We start from the raw sequence: 18,129 nt of genomic DNA on the forward strand, positions 1-18,129 counted from the left end.
ATCAGTAAATATGTGTACGTCACTGTGTCAGTAAATATGTGTACGTCACTGTGTCAGTAAATATGTGTACGTCACTGTGTCAGTAAATATGTGTACGTCACTGTGTCAGTAAATATGTGTACGTCACTGTGTCAGTAAATATGTGTACGTCACTGTGTCAGTAAATATGTGTACGTCACTGTATCAGTAAATATGTGTACGTCACTGTATCAGTAAATATGTGTACGTCACTGTATCAGTAAATATGTGTACGTCACTGTATCAGTAAATATGTGTATGTCACTATCAGTAAATATGTGTACGTCACTGTATCAGTAAATATGTGTACATCACTGTATCAGTAAATATGTGTATGTCACTGTATCAACAAATATGTGTACGTCACTGTATCAACAAATAGGTGTACGTCACTGTATCAACAAATAGGTGTACGTCACTGGGTAATGAACTGCAGTAACGATTACAAACGAACAGAAACTTTTCCAGGAAAACTCTCCCACACTAATACTTTCATATTAATACTGTTTACTGTACTGTTCCTTTCCTCAGCAACATACAAGTAAAAGTACTATTTAGTGCATAATTACTGACTTCAACACAAGTAATCTATGACTGCTTAATGTATAGCTAGTCATCATTTGAATTCAGTTGTCTAAAATTATGATCTTCAGTTTTAATGAATATTTCTAAACTTTTTATACAGCTGCTAAATATACCTACATTTGCAATAAGTGTGATGAGAATGTGGGCAAACGTGAAGGGCAGGGAGTCTGGGGTGGCCTTCTCAAAGCATTGTTTTAAGGCTCCAATCCCATTGCTGTCACAGAAAAAGCACACATTCCTAAGCAGAAACAAAGGTACTTCAGGGTCCTGTGAAAAGAAGGAAAAAATCATAAAAAGATGTACACTGTAGCACTAAAAAAGAGGCCTTAATATGGGCAAAACAAAACACAGTTATAGTGAACATGTTTATAATGAATTTCCAGTTGATAAAGTGATTTCCTTCTCCAAACTGATAAAAATAAGAATAACTTATATAATGTAACAAATTATGCCTGTTACAATTAGGATGCTCTAAGCACTTTGCTACATGTATGTGTTTTATTGTAAATAGTGAGTTTGCATTGTTAAATAAAATAAGAGAATGACATCAGAAAGGTCGCAGAGAATCTTTATTGTTCTATCATGTATACATGTATATTGTCTTCTTGTTTCACCAAGTTCATACATCAAAGATACATGTACTTTCATGTCTGTCATATTTTGTTAGCTTTTATCCAAAAACATTGTTCAGACCTGAAAATTACAACCAGAGTGTACATGTAATTCTAACACTGTGACACTTTACAACAGTTGTATTTCTAACATACCGACACTTCACAATAGTTGTTCAATGCACTCGTTTCTTGTTGAGATAGCTCCTGGAATGGAAACACTTAATATAACTTATAATTACCTTCTAAATACAATTCACAAAATAATCCTGTACACTGTGCAATTACAGGGTTCAAAATTATCTCATGTTCGTAAGTCCGAGACTAGTAAAAAACCTCTTAAACTAGTAGATTCTCTTCTCTACGGCGCTAGTCCACACAGACTAGCAAATATTCACATATCAATCTTGAACTGGTTAAGATTTTAGCAAATTTGTCCAAATCTCTTAGATGTTTGAACTTATGGTCGAATACCTACATGGTTAAGCATTTGCATGACAATGACATGCTGACCTTCCAAACATGTGGAGGTATTTATTAAATGCAAGTCTCGTCAAGGTTATTGTATGCTTCTAAAGAAAACAAAATAAAATATGGTTGTCTTTTTCTAATGTAGTGTCAGAAACTGAATTGTTTGCAACTGTGAATTCTTCAGTTTGGTTAAATACCATTGAATAAAAATGAATTTGTTATCATGCATATGATATAGTGGACAGACTATTGCTAGGGAACATTAATAGTCACTAGTCTGTACAGACCAGTGCTTGTGAAAGTTAATTTCGAACCCTGCATTATAAATATTAAGGTACATAGGATGAAACAGTCAAAACTGATTATTTTCACCACATATAAAAGCGGGGAAATTATTAAGGGCTGTTCCAGAAATGATCAGATGAGGGGGTCGGGCGGCAAATGATATTTTTTTGTGTGGGTGGTCGTATTTTTTCATATTTTATTTGGTCCGTGGTTGGACTGTTAAAAAAATATTTATTATGGGTAGTGGGTAGTTTCTATTGTTTTATTTTGTGCCACGTGGGTGTTGAGTTTTCGGAATATTTTTATTGTCGCTCTTGTCGTGTTGGTTACAAAACGTCGGAGGGAAAATTCAAAATGCGCTTTCGAAATCGGAAGTAACATAGAACTATTCGAGTTGTCGCTCTTTGCAGCGCATAACTTTCCATTACGGCACTCTTCAAATTAGAGGTGTGTTTAGTAGGGTCCCTTTGGACGTAATGGCGGCGAACTCTGTTCTGTAGATTATTACAGTTTACAGTGCATCGATTTTGGGAATATTTTGAAACCAATAGGTATTCCGTTTTCTAATAAAAATAGGCAAACCTTAGTTGATTTATACGAGGGTACTGATGCGTTATATTTATCAGTCAGTGTGATGGTGATATAGAGGCCTCTAGGCGCGGGCTCCATTAGAAGACGAACGACTCGTGGAAAAACATATCCATACCCATTTCATGATAATAGCATCGTTTGGACTCCCAATCTTTCCAACATTCCCGCCATAGATGCCTTTGATTGTTGATGTGACATCGTTTCTTCAGAACTACTGTGATACAATGTCGCACAGGCATTACCGCGTCATTGACTAGAATGTTTGTCCCGAAAACCTCGCGAGATTTGTACCGTTTTCATTTTTAAAAATATTTTTGTGGTGGGTCTGTTTAGTTTTTTTTTTAATTAGATGGGTCATTGTAAAATGAGTTTATCAATTTGATGGGTCATGGGGTAATTTTTTTATTTTTTTTTATGGGTGCTTGGTATATACAAAAGGTGCCTCCCGACCCCCCCGTGTATTTATTTCTGGAATAGCCCTAACCAAAAGACAGACTGAAAACATAAATCTGCAGAAATATGATCCCCTAGACAAAAGTATGTCTACAATAATGAAGAGCCCATACCTACTTCAGAGATGCTAACATGTCACTTTAGCATAACTGTCATTTATTTTAAAACATCTTGTCTCCTCATGAAATAAAATAACAGCTAAAACAAAATATACAAAACTTTTAATCTGATACTACATAATTACCAACGCTCTATTACTGACCTCGAGGGATGAGTGGTACATGTGTTTGTATGCCATGTAGGAAGGGAAGTTTAGGAGAAAGATTTTGGTGACAAAATGAAGTAGTTTTTCCTTTTCTTCCATTGTCCATCTCTCTGGATCCTCAGAGTCATCGTCAGTATCCATGGCAACCTCTGTCTCGCCTGCTTTACCCTCATCTACAGCTAGAAAATGAAAGATTAAATAAAAATATTTTTTGAATACAGTTGTCCTGGACAAGAAAAATTCATTTGGGATGTAAGGCTGTTTTTATAAATGATGAGTTCTCAGATGTGTCCCAGACTTGAGTAAAAATCAAACCTAAATCCACTGTTAAATTTAATTCTGAGGCCCGTGTATTCTTAGTCTGACACATTGTTACAATGCTATAAAGTTCAGTGTCTCAGTCTGACATATTGTTACAATGCTACAGAGTTCAGTGTTTTAGTCTGACACATTGTTACAATGCTACAGAGTTCAGTGTCTCAGTCTGACACAATGTTACAATGCTACAGAGTTCAGTGTCTCAGTCTGACATAATGTTACAATGCTACAGAGTTCAGTGTTTTAGTCTGACACATTGTCACAATGCTACAGAGTTCAGTGTTTTAGTCTGACACATTGTTACAATGCTACAGAGTTCAGTGTTTTAGTCTGACACATTGTTACAATGCTACAGAGTTCAGTGTTTTAGTCTGACACATTGTCACAATGCTACAGAGTTCAGTGTTTTAGTCTGACACATTGTTACAATGCTACAGAGTTCAGTGTTTTAGTCTGACACATTGTTACAATGCTACAGAGTTCAGTGTTTTAGTCTGACACATTGTTACAATGCTACAGAGTTCAGTGTTTTAGTCTGACACATTGTTACAATGCTACAGAGTTCAGTGTTTTAGTCTGACACATTGTTACAATGCTACAGAGTTCAGTGTTTTAGTCTGACATAATGTTACAATGCTACAGAGTTCAGTGTTTTAGTCTGACACATTGTCACAATGCTACAGAGTTCAGTGTTTTAGTCTGACACATTGTTACAATGCTACAGAGTTCAGTGTTTTAGTCTGACACATTGTCACAATGCTACAGAGTTCAGTGTTTTAGTCTGACACATTGTTACAATGCTACAGAGTTCAGTGTTTTAGTCTGACATAATGTTACAATGCTACAGAGTTCAGTGTTTTAGTCTGACACATTGTCACAATGCTACAGAGTTCAGTGTTTTAGTCTGACACATTGTTGCAATGCTACAGAGTTCAGTGTTTTAGTCTGACACATTGTCACAATGCTACAGAGTTCAGTGTTTTAGTCTGACACATTGTTACAATGCTACAGAGTTCAGTGTTTTAGTCTGACATAATGTTACAATGCTACAGAGTTCAGTGTTTTAGTCTGACACATTGTCACAATGCTACAGAGTTCAGTGTTTTAGTCTGACACATTGTTACAATGCTACAGAGTTCAGTGTTTTAGTCTGACACATTGTCACAATGCTACAGAGTTCAGTGTTTTAGTCTGACACATTGTCACAATGCTACAGAGTTCAGTGTTTTAGTCTGACACATTGTTACAATGCTACAGAGTTCAGTGTTTTAGTCTGACACATTGTCACAATGCTACAGAGTTCAGTGTTTTAGTCTGACACATTGTCACAATCCTACAGAGTTCAGTGTTTTAGTCTGACACATTGATTGGTTTGTGTTCGTCATCAGGTGTGATTAAGGCTATCCTGTGCACTCATTGATCAATTCACTAAAACGAGCCATGTGTCCCCCTCCCTTTCTTTCAAAAATCGAATCTGTGTTAAATACAAATATACATTTTCCAGAAGCCATTTTTGTCAGAATCAAAGGCTGATACCATCATTTGTGATGATTCTTATGATTAACAGATTACCATCAAAACAAATATGTATCTTTCTTTCACAATAATTACAAATTCCAAGCATGCTTTAACTATGATAATTAAAATGTTGTCATTTTCAGGTTTGTTAGTTGTGATGATACTAGTCAGGGAGGTTATTTTTAGAAATTGTCTATGTGGTCAAGTATATATATGACTGCATGGACCATTATCAATAAATGTGGTTATTTCTTAAGCCAGGTAGCAAATGATTGCATTTAATTGAATATGTACCAAGTGATCAAAATTATGCATTGACTGGAGTATTTAGAATTTAAATGTTAACTTTGTCCAAAAAAGCACTCCTAAAATTTTCTAGGAGATTAAAGCTGCTCATAAACCAGAGTCCATGACTGGACTTAATTTGAAAAAATTCTAGAGACAACTAGGGTACATATTTCTGCAATGTTCATGGTCTTAAAGAAATAAAAACTCCAACAAACTGAAAGTTCAGCTATATGTAAATCATAACTAGAAGAATAACTAAACACAAAAAAGGTGCTTAATATTAGTTTGTACGAGTACGCATCATTATCCATGTTTTCAATTCATGTGATAAAAAAAAAAATCACAATATATAGTGAGACGATACATACAGTTAACAATAAGGAAGTCAACACAAGTTTAATATTGTCCATGACTGCCTTCTAAATACAATTTACAAATAACCCTGTACACTATGCAATAGTACCATTATTTTAAGATACAGTACTGTACATTGGATAAAACAACCTCAAATAATACAAATCTGTGACCTCTAGAAATAAACTGTAAACGTAAAGCAGCAGAAATATGTATCTGAAAACAAAGTGCTAATTAAAAAGCCATAAGCAAAAGTAATTTCCATAAAAAATAAGAGACACCAACATTTTAGGATAGCAAACTGTAGAAGGGGTGTTGTTCTAGTTTAATTACAAAGCAAGGTTGGGTAAAAAAAAAAAATTACAAATGAAAAACGATTATGAAAAATGACCCCATAGCACCAACATCAGTGCAACTTAGTAAATAGCTAGTATATAGCTAGTGTTCACCGTTGTGTGTCCGACTTTCAAAATGAAGATTATCATTAAGTTTATTTAAATTGTTAATAACTCAAGAAAACAAAATACTCCAATGAGAAAGCAGATTTTAGGAACCACTATCAGATATGTTCCAATGAAACTGAAACAGTTCCAAGGCTCTGCATGAAGATGCAACACATAACATACACATACCTAGCACAGTTACTTCCCCCTCTTTCACCTCGGGACTCTTCTCTTTTTTCTTCCCACTTTTAATCTCCTTTTCCTTTTGTTGTTCTTTGTCAAAGTCCTCGGGCATGGTTTGAATAACTCTGATAGCTACACTACATATCACTTGAACCATGTTGTTCAGTTTCTCAAAGTTCTTCAAGTTCTTGAAACAGCACATGCACTGTCTGCAAGAGTCACAAAAATATTGTATATAATATAATTTTTACATTCAGTTAAGTAACAAGTTCAGTAGGTTTATACATTTTCTTCTATTTTAGATGTTTCAGCGAAGTAATGGTATAATTTTGGACTATGTCAACCAGAAAGAGCCACTCACATATCATCATTTACGTTACTACTAAAAATTCTGGCTACAAGTAAAATAAATATCTGGAATGACTATCCTCCATCATAACCTCAACCTTTACCAAGTCCAACTCAGGTGTCACTGATGAAACTCTGTTTGACAGTGTTAAAGCAGCATTAAAGACCTAAAACTCCTAATATTCTCATTTAGATGCAACTCTCAATACTTACTGTCTTTACATTTTCCAGTTACTTAGTGGAACCCCCCCCCCCCCCCCCCAACAAAATGTCATGAAATGCTTCTATCACACATTATGTTTGTATGTTTATATGCCCTATAAGTGACTCCCCATGCCCTATACATAGAACATTTCTAAAATGACAATTTTTGAACAATGTCCAAAGACGGCTGACGAACCTGGGTTACTGTTATAATTCATTAAATTTCTAATTTAAGAAGAGGAAAAAAGTTTCCCAAACATGTCATTTCTTAAGTCTGAAAAGAATACATATGTTTACAAAACTGAATTATTCCCAAAATATGAAGTACACACCTTTGGGGCCATGTGTTTGCATAGCTGACAAAGGAAAGGACCTCTCTCTTGTTCATATGGAACCCCCCTACATGGCATCGTTCTTCATCTGTAATTAAAACAAGAAAGGTTAGAGATTCAGCAAAACCTGTTAAAAAATCGTCTTACTTCATACATACTAATGCATCGAAGAAAAATCATTCAAAAAAGCATTCTGAAAATATTTCTTGAACAATGAAAGAACGCGAACGAGTTCGAAGGATGCAAACTTACAAGTGTCGATAAGCTGAAGAACTTCCGCACAATGGTCACACATGGTTTTTGCAGTTGGATGAATATTACCACAGGTTTAGTACTACATATATGTCATGTCATTTTCAAAGCATTATTACACACAAAAATCGATAGCAAAAAACCTTCGTTCAATTTGGTTCAACGCATCCCGCCATATTGTTTTTACTGTCCTACTTCGGTAATTTCCGTCATTTTCCGTCATAATAAATATATTAAAATCTTAGATCCTTGTCAATTGAATTCTTATAAGCACATTTCATGTATATTTCATGAATAATTCTATCTCATAATAGCCAGTAAAAGATTATAATACAAATAGAGTACAAATATTCCGTTAATCTCTAGTCTGGTCCCCCTTCCCACAATTCCGTTCGCGCACTCTCTACATTGTTTGTGAATACACAGGGGAGACTAGCTGCAATAATGTAGCCCAATCCAATTTTTTTTTTATTCTGACGTTTTCGGGATAGGGCTACAATTCCATAGGATCTCCGTAATGGTGCAAAATAATTTTATGAATAACCGATAATAAACTCTGTGTATTAGTCCCAAATGTTGTTTATACCAAAAGGAGTACCAACTTTGTGCTCGGGCATGTCTAATAAAGGTGTTTTTCATTAAATATAATGTACAGCATGCAAAATTCTTCGTCTGCTCCGCCATGCTTGTTATCGCGAGATCTCGTAGGTGGATCTAATGAAAAGCCTAAACATTGACAATCAGCGCGAAAATGTAGTTATTCGAGCCACTTCGACAAAGGAAGGAAAATCATATTGTTGCAGAAAGAATTTACACTCTGCTGTTCGGTTTTTAACTTGATATTAAATTCAAACCTTCTCAATACCGACGAAATAGCTTTCGCCTCCATACTTGTCCATTGATGTAAATACCACCTTATATGGCATATGCAAATGACTTGACAACCGGAAGTTGAAACTTCAGTACATCAAACATGGCGCACAAATATGAATCGAGAAACTGGGATTTATCGAAATTGTTGAAAACGGTAGAATAGAGCCTCACAAATCTAAAGTTGTAGGTTGTAAATTTATATATTGACTAAGAAACATAGAATATCATTTTATTTACGTAAAGAAAGTCAGGAAATGTTTAGAATGAGCGCAAATGTTGCGGGAGTGAATCACTCCCGCATTTGCACCATTACGGAGATCCTAAGGAGTTGTAGCCCTCTCCCTAAAAAAAAAAAAAAAAAAAAAAAAAAAATCAGAGAGGGCTACATTATTGCAGCTAAGGGGAGACTAGACTCATCCATCCCTGCAGACCTACATATGGAGCATATGGTCCAAAAGACCAAATCTATGCTTAAAAGCCTGGGCTCCAACAAAACACCCGAAATCATCATGAAAAGGTCAAAAGCATTAGCTGGAATGGATGCCATCTCTCATCAATATGACACGGACACAAGTGTCATTTTACGTTCTCATCGACACAAATTGAAAAGTGCCAAAGATGATGAATTGAAAATGATGCAAGATATTTGTGAAGTTCATCCATTTAAACATACACCTGGAAGATCTTTTGAATTTTTCAAAGGACTAACTAGTCCTCTTCTCTTTTCTGTTGATGCTGAAAAATACAAGGCTTGGGTGCAACATCATCAGAGCATCCTGGACTATGACTCTGGGAAGTAGGCTACTTAGTAAGTACTTTCTTGACAATTGCACATTCAAATTGTAATCATATTTTATTTAGCAGTAATCATATTTTAGCACCTTTCACACTGCTTATTGTACACCAATCAAGTACTTGTGATGAAAGCAAAATTTACGCATATTGAAACTTTTTAAAATGCATGAATTCCGGAATTTGCTAATCAGTTGATGAGACTGATGTTGCAAGTGCACTATTAAGTAAGTATACATGTATTATCAAAACCTGAAATTATTATTAAGTCCGTGGAATTACAAAAAAGTAGAACTGACATTGGTATTAAAAGTCACAATATATCAATCCATCAATGTCGAACAGAATAAGTTTAAGAATTTTGAAACAATGATAAGATAGAAAAAAGAGAATTAGAAACCGCCTCGGGTACATTTGCATTTAACAATGATGAAAGAGATGTCTCATCTCTGATGTACTCAAAACAATGAACAATTGTCTGAAGCTTTTCCTCAGACAAAAGAAATGCTAACTCTCCTGAAGAGTCAGCATTTACATATGTTTGAAGAGAGAGTCTCACATGATGTCTTTGTTCCAGTGAGGGAACCTTAAAACCACGGATATTTGATCTGTCATTGCTACACACATCACAACAGTTATTGACACTTTCAATGGGTGCATCAAAGTATGTAGATAGGTACTGTCTCCTGCATGACTTTAACCGAACAAACTCGATCATGCTGTTTTCGACAGGTTTCTCTGCAAGATCAGAGTTATTGAAGTATAAAACAGCTTCTGCTGCTTGGCCATCTCTTCCAGCACGTCCAACCTCTTGTACATACACTGTACAAAAATAAAGGTGATCAATGAAATAAACTTATTCTTTCTAAATTTGTCATTATTCAAAAGAACATATTGAAAAACAAGATATGTTTTAGAAACATGTATGCTCTCCCTCCCATGTAGCAATATTGAAAATTATCAACTTTAAATTTAAAAGTCTACCAGTAATTTGATTGATGACCTTCAATATTGTGATCTGAAAAACAACAAGGGTCATCTAATTTTTAGGAGGTACCAGTGTACCAAGTTGAATCATGTATGTCACAATAAGGATTCATAAGATATTAAGCAGACAATATTTCTTATGTCAGGAGTACTTTGACCTTGTGACCTCAATATCAATAGGGGTCATCTACTTTTTAGGATATACCAGTGTAACAAGTTTAATGTCTCTCAAGCTATCTAGAGATATTGATTAGACAACATTTGGTCTGTCAACCAGCAGATGCTAAAGGGATCATAAATACACATCTGGGTAAAATTATTGCATGTTCAGCTGAAAAAATGAATGTCAAGAAGGGTACAAGTGTTCCTTTTAGAAGAATTGTATGTATCACAAATTGTTTGTTTGAGATTTTTGAGTAAATAGTTTACCTTCTGGACTGGTTGGCGGTCCAGCATGAATAATGCGTTTCACATTTTGCAGGTCAGCTCCCATTCCAAGCGCAATGGTGGCCAAGACAACTTTCACTCTGTCATTGTTCTTTAACTCCTCAATGATTTGTGAATTTACCTTAATAAGTATTGATCATAATTAAATACCACTACTATGTTCGTTATAAGTTATGTATATAGAGGTAGACTTTTTATTTTTTAAACAAACAAGGCACAAAAATAATGGAAAAGAGGGTATAAGTTTGTAATATTGAACTAAATTTTATTTTGCAAAAAGTAATGTTTTAGGCCACATTTAAAAATATGTTTGTTTCCCCTCTCCTGACCCTAAATTTCAGAGGAAGGTCGGTAGGTAGGTAAAAAGTTTTTTGTTTTTTAGCTAGCAGAATTTTATTTATTATGAAATTCCCATAACCATTAACAATGCCCGATACCAAACGTCGTGAAGCACATCATCCATGTTTCCTCATCAAACTCGTATAGTCAGTTCTCGCGTAAATTCTGCTTTGATTGCCACGTTTTGCAATTAGGGAAGGTGTCGATATTTCGGACAGTACTTCATGTATTTTGGAAATGCTCATTATCTAACCACTAAACTTAGGCATTGGACTACATGTATACATATTGGTTGATTCGACGAACATTGGGTTTCATCAGAATTTTCTCTGCTATTTATGCCACATACTAACACTTAAATAAAGTTAGGGAGAATGTTGCAACTATGGACAATGGTGTTAGTTTTGGACACATGGTGTTATAAAATTGGTAAACTCGGTTGCTGTCTTTTATTTATGGTTCACTGACATTTTATGCTTTTGTTTTTTGCACATTATCTTAATTTGTATATGATAGTGATTTTGATTATATTTTTAAATGATATCGGTAGATCTAGTTTACCAGAAAACGTTTCAACGGGACTTGATTTTGCCGATCAAACAAAATGGATGCTGACATCAACCAATCAGAGCTGAGTTACACATGTGCATATAATTAGGTGTTTTCCAGTTTGTAAATATAGCATTAGTTCAGAAATAAGTTAAATTGAGAATGCTTCTGATTGACTGTCAAAAATATCGCATCCGTCCGAAATATCAACACTTTCCCCTACTGAAGAACACAACTTGCACACTGGATGCCCCGAATTCTCTTGTTTCCTCGCTCCTCGTATAGACAACATTTCTCCATCTCGATCTTGCAGATCACTAGTCCGAATTGCGAGTCGAATTCAATGTTAAACTCACTTGTAACTAATCAATAAAACAATCATGATTCTTGTACTTATTAATATCGATTAAAAGAAAATATCAATCCAAAATTCGATATTAAACAGAAACCAACAGTTGTAGTCAACCGAATTTTCACTGCCATTTGAGCAAACGAGTCTTGTGACTCAAAACAAAGCTCGACAGTTTGATAAAATGTTTTCAAGAGACTGTTTATGTGATGAAAGAACCCATAAAATTGATATTAGTAAGTACAAGAAGAATCGTTTTATTGATTAGTTATGAGCTTAAAATTGAATTCGGCTTGTAAGTATTTGAAATCAGCCAGAGAATGCCGCCTCCAGCTGGAGGCGGCGAAATTTCTAGATTTCGGACCAGAACACCTCCTGTATTCGTATTATTATTTTTTAATTTTGGATCGAAACCAAAGAAGATATAGAAAATTTTTGTCATTATAAAATACTGATCTGCACCAGAAACGACCTTGAAATTTTCTTAAAATTAAAAAAAAAAACTTCACCAGAATGGCGTAATAAAAACTTATGGGTCGGTGTGAATTTTCAGACTCGGTCGGGCGAGGGGAAACAAACTATTTTTATTTTGGCCTTAGAGTCAGTAGCGTGATTCAAACTCGCATTAAAATATCCAGGTACATGTACAGTGAAAGTTCCTGGTAGTGAGACTAAAAATTGAGACAGTAAAGTGTCACTAAGGTTACAGATGCGACTACAGTATTAATATATTCTATAGTCTACCTCTAAACACAAGAATTACTGGATGATATAGAAATTTGGTTTTTCTTTTACATTATGTTACAGATATAAACAAAGCATTAATTGATACTGAATTTTTAAAACATCAAGTAGAACATACATTTTCAGGTTGTGTTGAGTGGTACTGTACAACACGGCTGTTTTCTGGACAAGGAGTACCCAGATACATGTCATCTTTCAATATGCGTTTTGCAAGGTCATAACTGTAGGCACACCATTTTAACTTGGAATATATTATTGTAAGAGGGAAAGAATCTGCATTCATTAGAAGATCAAGAAAAACCGGTTTGTAAATGTAGTCATATGCAAACTCTACTTTGTTATTGCCCCCAGTTGATGGAGGGCGTTCTCGAATAATTATCTTTATGTTGCCATTAAGAATAGGTAATGATCTAAGAAATACAGGCTTTCTCATAGTAAGCTGTGAAGCAATTGTTTTTTGAAGTTTTACAGAAGCAGTGGCTGTTAATGCTAGGACAGAGATGAGGTTTGAGTCTATGGATCTTGCGTTGCAAATATTTTTAAACATGGGTCTAAATTCCTCCCCCCACTGTGGAACCAGGTGGGCTTCGTCCACTACAATATATGTTCGTCTGTGAAGTGTTGACATCTTTTCTAGAATACTTGGCTTAGTGATATCCTCTGGATGTCCAACAACATACAAAATAGACTTCAACTTGGTTAAATTGTCACTCTCGTCATCATTTACTAGATCTGATGCTCTTATTGATTTAGAACCCAGTTTTGCAATTTCCTGCTCTATGATGACATTCAATGGACATACTAATACAACCAAACACTGTCTATCATATAATGAAAAGTCAACAAAAGGAAGAATTTCAAATATTAAAGACTTTCCATAGCCAGTGGGCAATATTGATATACAGTCATTTTTTAGAGCACTTTTGATTGTTATAACTTGCTTTGGTTTCAGAAAGTTTATTTCTGAACCACAATGTAAATTCAACAGCTGCAGTCCTCTTTTGAATTTAATATTCTCCTCAATGTTGCAAATACCAGCCTAAAGATAGAGATGAAAATGAATTTTAACGACACCTTTGGCAGGGATAGGAAAGTTGAATGTAAATCGGATAAAGATGAATTTAACCAAGATTCAAAAGTAAAGAATGATAAAAAAAAAATCAAACTTGAAAGATGTAGAGAACAATAAAGAAATAAATCATATTTATGAGATAAAAAATTTTTAAAATATTTCTGACTCATACAATAAACAGAATGTACACTAAATAATTATTTGTACCCAAATGATAGAGGCAACTAAACAGACTAATACATGTAAGTATAGGTTGGCAAAAGACAAAAATTATGGAAGCAGCAAGTCTCTACGAAGAAGACATTTTAGATACATTTGTACATGCATTATAATATTAGACATGCTGGATAGTACAGGTATTAGATCATGGTGACCTACCAAATTAGCACTACTTTTGACTTACTAAACATCAGTAGTGGTGGGATTTGAACCCACAAGTCTCCATGAAATAGAAATATTAGATACATGCATTAGAGTAGATATGCTGGATAGTACAGGTATTAGATCAATCATCATGGTAGAAGAATTGTAAAATGGACAACATGCAAATGAATGAATGTATTAACTGTACATATCAAAAGATAGCTTGGGTAAAAAGATGACCATGCATGCAAGGATAGTACAGGTATTAGATCATGGTGACCTACCAAATTAGCACCACTTTTGACTTACTTTAAACATCAGTAGTGGTGGGATTTGAACCCACAAGTCTCCATGAAATAGAAATATTAGATACATGCATTATAGTTGACATACTGGGTAGGGTGTTGGTAACATGCAATTATGAGATTAACAGGGGGTTGGAAATAATTTTAACCTCCCCCATGCAGGCTATACACACCAACATTGAGCATGCAAACAATACAGAAATGGATGCAATATTGGGAGGGTTCGGGGATAAACAATGCAAAACTAAACCCTTTAACTGTATTTGGTTGAGATGACACTGCCTAGAATAAGATATAGTTTAAGTATAAACACTTTCCTCACGTAAAGTATGTGCAACAGTGGGTCAAACCACGTGGAATCGCGATCGAAAACTTTGGTCGTTCTGTTACATTAAATGGGGAGCGACATATGCAAAATTGCATACCAATACACAGATCAGTCATATATACACGGGATGCGATAATAAAATTTCGATGTCGGTACAAGACAATGTAAATATTGGAAGTCAATTTTGACTACCTCCACGTGTTCAAAATGTAAACAATTTTCAGTCTGGTGATTTCGAAGCTATTTTCGTCTAAATAAGTAAAAAGAAACGGGAAATAAAAAGAAAAGAACTTAAGTCAACAAAACGAAATAGTGAAATAAGTTGTTCTAAAGTAAAATGAGAGGGTTTATGTATTCTTTCTAGAGATGAAAACTTACTTTGTCCGCCATTTTAGAATTGCGCAATGTCATACACCAAATCAACCGGTGCCTGACCTCAATGTAGAGAGTGCGCGAACGGAATTGTGGGAAGGGGGACCAGACTAGTTAATCTCTACCCAAAGTTATCGTTCCTTAACTAATGTAAGGAACGATAACTCTGAGTAGCGATAAAAGCAAAAAAAAATTGAAAATAAGATACTCGTTGGAAAACTGATTTAAATCCTCAACATGCTTTTCTTTGATTAAAGTAAATCAATAACGTTAGTATTTCATTTGAAGGCAAATCTATCCTCATGTGGCGTCATGGATTTTTTAAACTTTTTTTTTCATTTTACCAAAATCTGTAATTTATCAAAAAGGTTTGCACCCCCAGTTTGTAAAAGTGATTTTTATTTCTACATTGAAAGAGAATTAGAACTGATGTCATAATGTTTGTAACTAAGCTATGTACAGTGTTTTAAACATGACTTTTTTGCACGTAAAATTTACTCAAGATTTATTCCTTCAAAATTGATTTGTCTGTCGGTGTCAACACAACATAAGCAACAGAAATCAATCATTCCATAAAATAGATACATAATCATGTCTATTAACAATACAGATTAAAAAAAATAGTATGAGTAATGGAAATAAATAATGACCTTTTTGCACTTGATATACAGACCATTCCTCAGTTTAAAGTAATTCCACCCTCCTGTGATGTCATCAGATTGTGCAAAATCAATGATTTATTTAGATTTATGCCTGATTGGAACAATAATTTTGTTGGAGTCTTTTCCGATATTTATTGTAAAAAATCCTGTTAAAAATAAACTATTTCAAAAGCCTAAGTTATAGATGAATAACCATTGATATGTTTTAAAATATTGAATCCAAGGGCAATAACTCTGTTTTAAGTCTATTATGCGATATATTTCCTTTATTTTTACAAACATTTTGTATATTTTTGTGAAGAAACAGTTACATGAAATTGTTCTGAATGCTATTATATTGTCATAACCAGTTTTTATGAAAGAATGATAACGCTGTTTAGGGAAAATTGCTATTTTCTGACGGTGATAGATGATTCTTTTTATGTATGTCTCGCATCTACTATGAGGACCTATTATTATTTTATTTGATAATACGTTAGTTTTAACTATAATAAATGGAAATAAATACACTTTTTTAAACTTGTATAAGATAAAACTGTGAGTATGGAGTTACCTTAAAAGGACATTATTATTTAGAAGTAATTTCATATAATTTTCAAATTCTTGTCTTAAAATTCAAAATGCAAATAAAACATTGTGGGTTATAAATCAAATTTTTCAATTATTGGCCAAAATACTGAATTTTTATACAAAATTTTGAGTAAATTAATTCAGACTTTTTTTCTTTTTTTTAAAGAATCGGTGTTCTGCTTGGGAAAATATATCAACCAGATTAATAAATTAAACATTTGAACTAGTTCCAAATCTCAACTACTTGTATCCTAAATTATAAAACTCAAATACACGAGAATATAAGACAATTTGGATGAAACAAATACTGCAAAATCATACAGATTTAGAACTTTTTTTATCAATCCTTCTGTTTACAAAATATAGACCCTGCCAAACCCTTTCAAAATTTGAATAGACACACGCACAAAATCAACTGGATAGGGTTCAGTAATAGATGTGCAATGTATGTTTGCACCAATGGGATCAATATTGGACCACTAAATATTTAGTTGTAGCATCCTACGCAGTTGTGCCCAGAAGCTCAGGAACTAACTTCCTTAAACATTGTGTAAGGTAGAAATATATCTTGTGTAGCAATTTTATTCACTGGATCCAATTAATTTTTTTAGTAAACTGTTTGATATGTGGTATACACACTCGTCAAGTTTTCGACTGCAGTATTAATATTTAATGTCAGAGGATTATCCATTTTATATAACCTATCAATTGTTGATGTGCGACGTTGTTAGACCGTTCTTTACACATTGATTTTGACTACGGATTACTCCGTTTACTTGATCTATATATAAGGCTCATGGCGGGTGTGACCGGTCAAAAGGGGCTGCTTGTAAACTCGCCTAGGCACCTGAACCCACCTTTGATGTGCCCTGGGCACCTGATACCACCTCTGGTGTGTCCGGGGCATCTAATCCCATCTCTGATGTGTCCGGGGCACCAGATCCCACCTCTGATGTATCAGGGGTTCGAGTATGCCCAATAAATCAAATCTAATTAATGTAAATCTAATTAAAATTAGATCCTTTGATCCGCTCATCTACTATCACTATGTGTAGCGATAGTAGATGAGCGGATCAAAGGGTCTAATTTTAATTAGATTGAATTACTGTGCACATTTTATTGAGTATAAAAGCGGGAAATGAATGTCTTTCTAATATAAGAAGGAAAAATCTAGTTTCATATAGATATCAAATAATTTATACCGAGTTCTAAATGAAATTATGCGAGCAATAATTCTTTTTTTTTCAGAGTGCTCAGTCGATAAAATTGTGTGCATTACAAGTGAAAATAAATTAGGGCTATCGTATGATAACTAGTGGATTACTCCCTCCAAAGCAGCCAGCAGCCACTCCATGCGATCGATCCCTGAATGCTATTTGTATTCAAAATACTTTCACGGTCATCCAGATCGATATTTTACTCTGCCGCACGCATTCTTGTAATTAAAATATATAGTTTCACCTATCGGTTACATTTATATGTATAAATATTATGCAAAGTTAGAATGTTTCGCAGGCTTGTAAGATCTGCTTCAGGACAAACGAAGGTACGATGTTTCCTACATTAATTGATACAAAAAACTTTATTGAAAATAAAAAAAATCTGTATACCCCCCCCCCCCCGCCAGATAAAAATAATAATCCGGGATGTATATAACTTTATCTATCCAGAGAGAAAGAGAACGGGGGGGGGGGGGGGGGGGGGTCACATCACTATATATGGAATCGAAGTGGAGTAATTTATGTCTGTACATTATAATATACAATAAATATACATGAAAAGTACAATATTTAACTACCTTGGAGGTTCGAAGTGAATATTGTTCTTCGAAGGAAGTTTAAAATCGTAGGTCAATGGT

At 34.4% G+C, this 18,129-nt stretch overlaps 2 protein-coding genes and 1 long non-coding RNA gene across 10 annotated transcripts in view; 1 reads left to right on the plus strand and 2 right to left on the minus strand.

The window, feature by feature from the left end:
* LOC125650705 (ubiquitin carboxyl-terminal hydrolase 34-like) overlaps positions 1 to 7,914 on the minus strand; it is a 67,588-nt gene extending 59,674 nt beyond the window's left edge. For 6 of the 8 annotated variants that reach the window (XM_056166658.1, XM_056166659.1, XM_056166656.1 and 3 more), the window contains exons 1-6: positions 7,520 to 7,914; positions 7,268 to 7,355; positions 6,390 to 6,592; positions 3,277 to 3,458; positions 1,371 to 1,421; positions 721 to 870 (exon numbers count right to left, since the gene is read on the minus strand). In XM_056166658.1, the coding sequence (XP_056022633.1) occupies positions 721 to 870; positions 1,371 to 1,421; positions 3,277 to 3,458; positions 6,390 to 6,592; positions 7,268 to 7,355; positions 7,520 to 7,562 (717 nt within the window). In that variant the 5' untranslated portion in view covers positions 7,563 to 7,914. The remainder of the gene's footprint in view (positions 1 to 720; positions 871 to 1,370; positions 1,422 to 3,276; positions 3,459 to 6,389; positions 6,593 to 7,267; positions 7,356 to 7,519) is intronic. The other 2 variants (XM_056166661.1, XM_056166660.1) reach the window with 1 other exon arrangement.
* An 83-nt stretch (positions 7,915 to 7,997) lies between these two features.
* LOC130055131 (uncharacterized) lies at positions 7,998 to 17,970 on the plus strand. Its single transcript, XR_008803390.1, has 2 exons — positions 7,998 to 9,200; positions 12,726 to 17,970. It is a non-coding gene; the product is annotated as an uncharacterized LOC130055131 (long non-coding RNA).
* LOC125650713 (ATP-dependent DNA helicase RecQ-like) lies at positions 9,210 to 10,787 on the minus strand. The gene is made up of 2 exons (XM_048879231.2): positions 10,601 to 10,787; positions 9,210 to 10,006 (listed from the first exon to the last, which is right to left on the minus strand). Exons 1-2 carry the CDS (start codon positions 10,662 to 10,664, stop codon positions 9,537 to 9,539), a joined length of 534 nt encoding a protein of 177 aa, XP_048735188.2. The 5' UTR covers positions 10,665 to 10,787; the 3' UTR covers positions 9,210 to 9,536.
* Positions 17,971 to 18,129: the final 159 nt, after the last annotated feature.

The sequence above is a fragment of the Ostrea edulis genome, chromosome 5, assembly GCF_947568905.1.
Source record: "Ostrea edulis chromosome 5, xbOstEdul1.1, whole genome shotgun sequence".
Classification (NCBI taxonomy): Eukaryota; Metazoa; Mollusca; class Bivalvia; order Ostreida; family Ostreidae; genus Ostrea; species Ostrea edulis.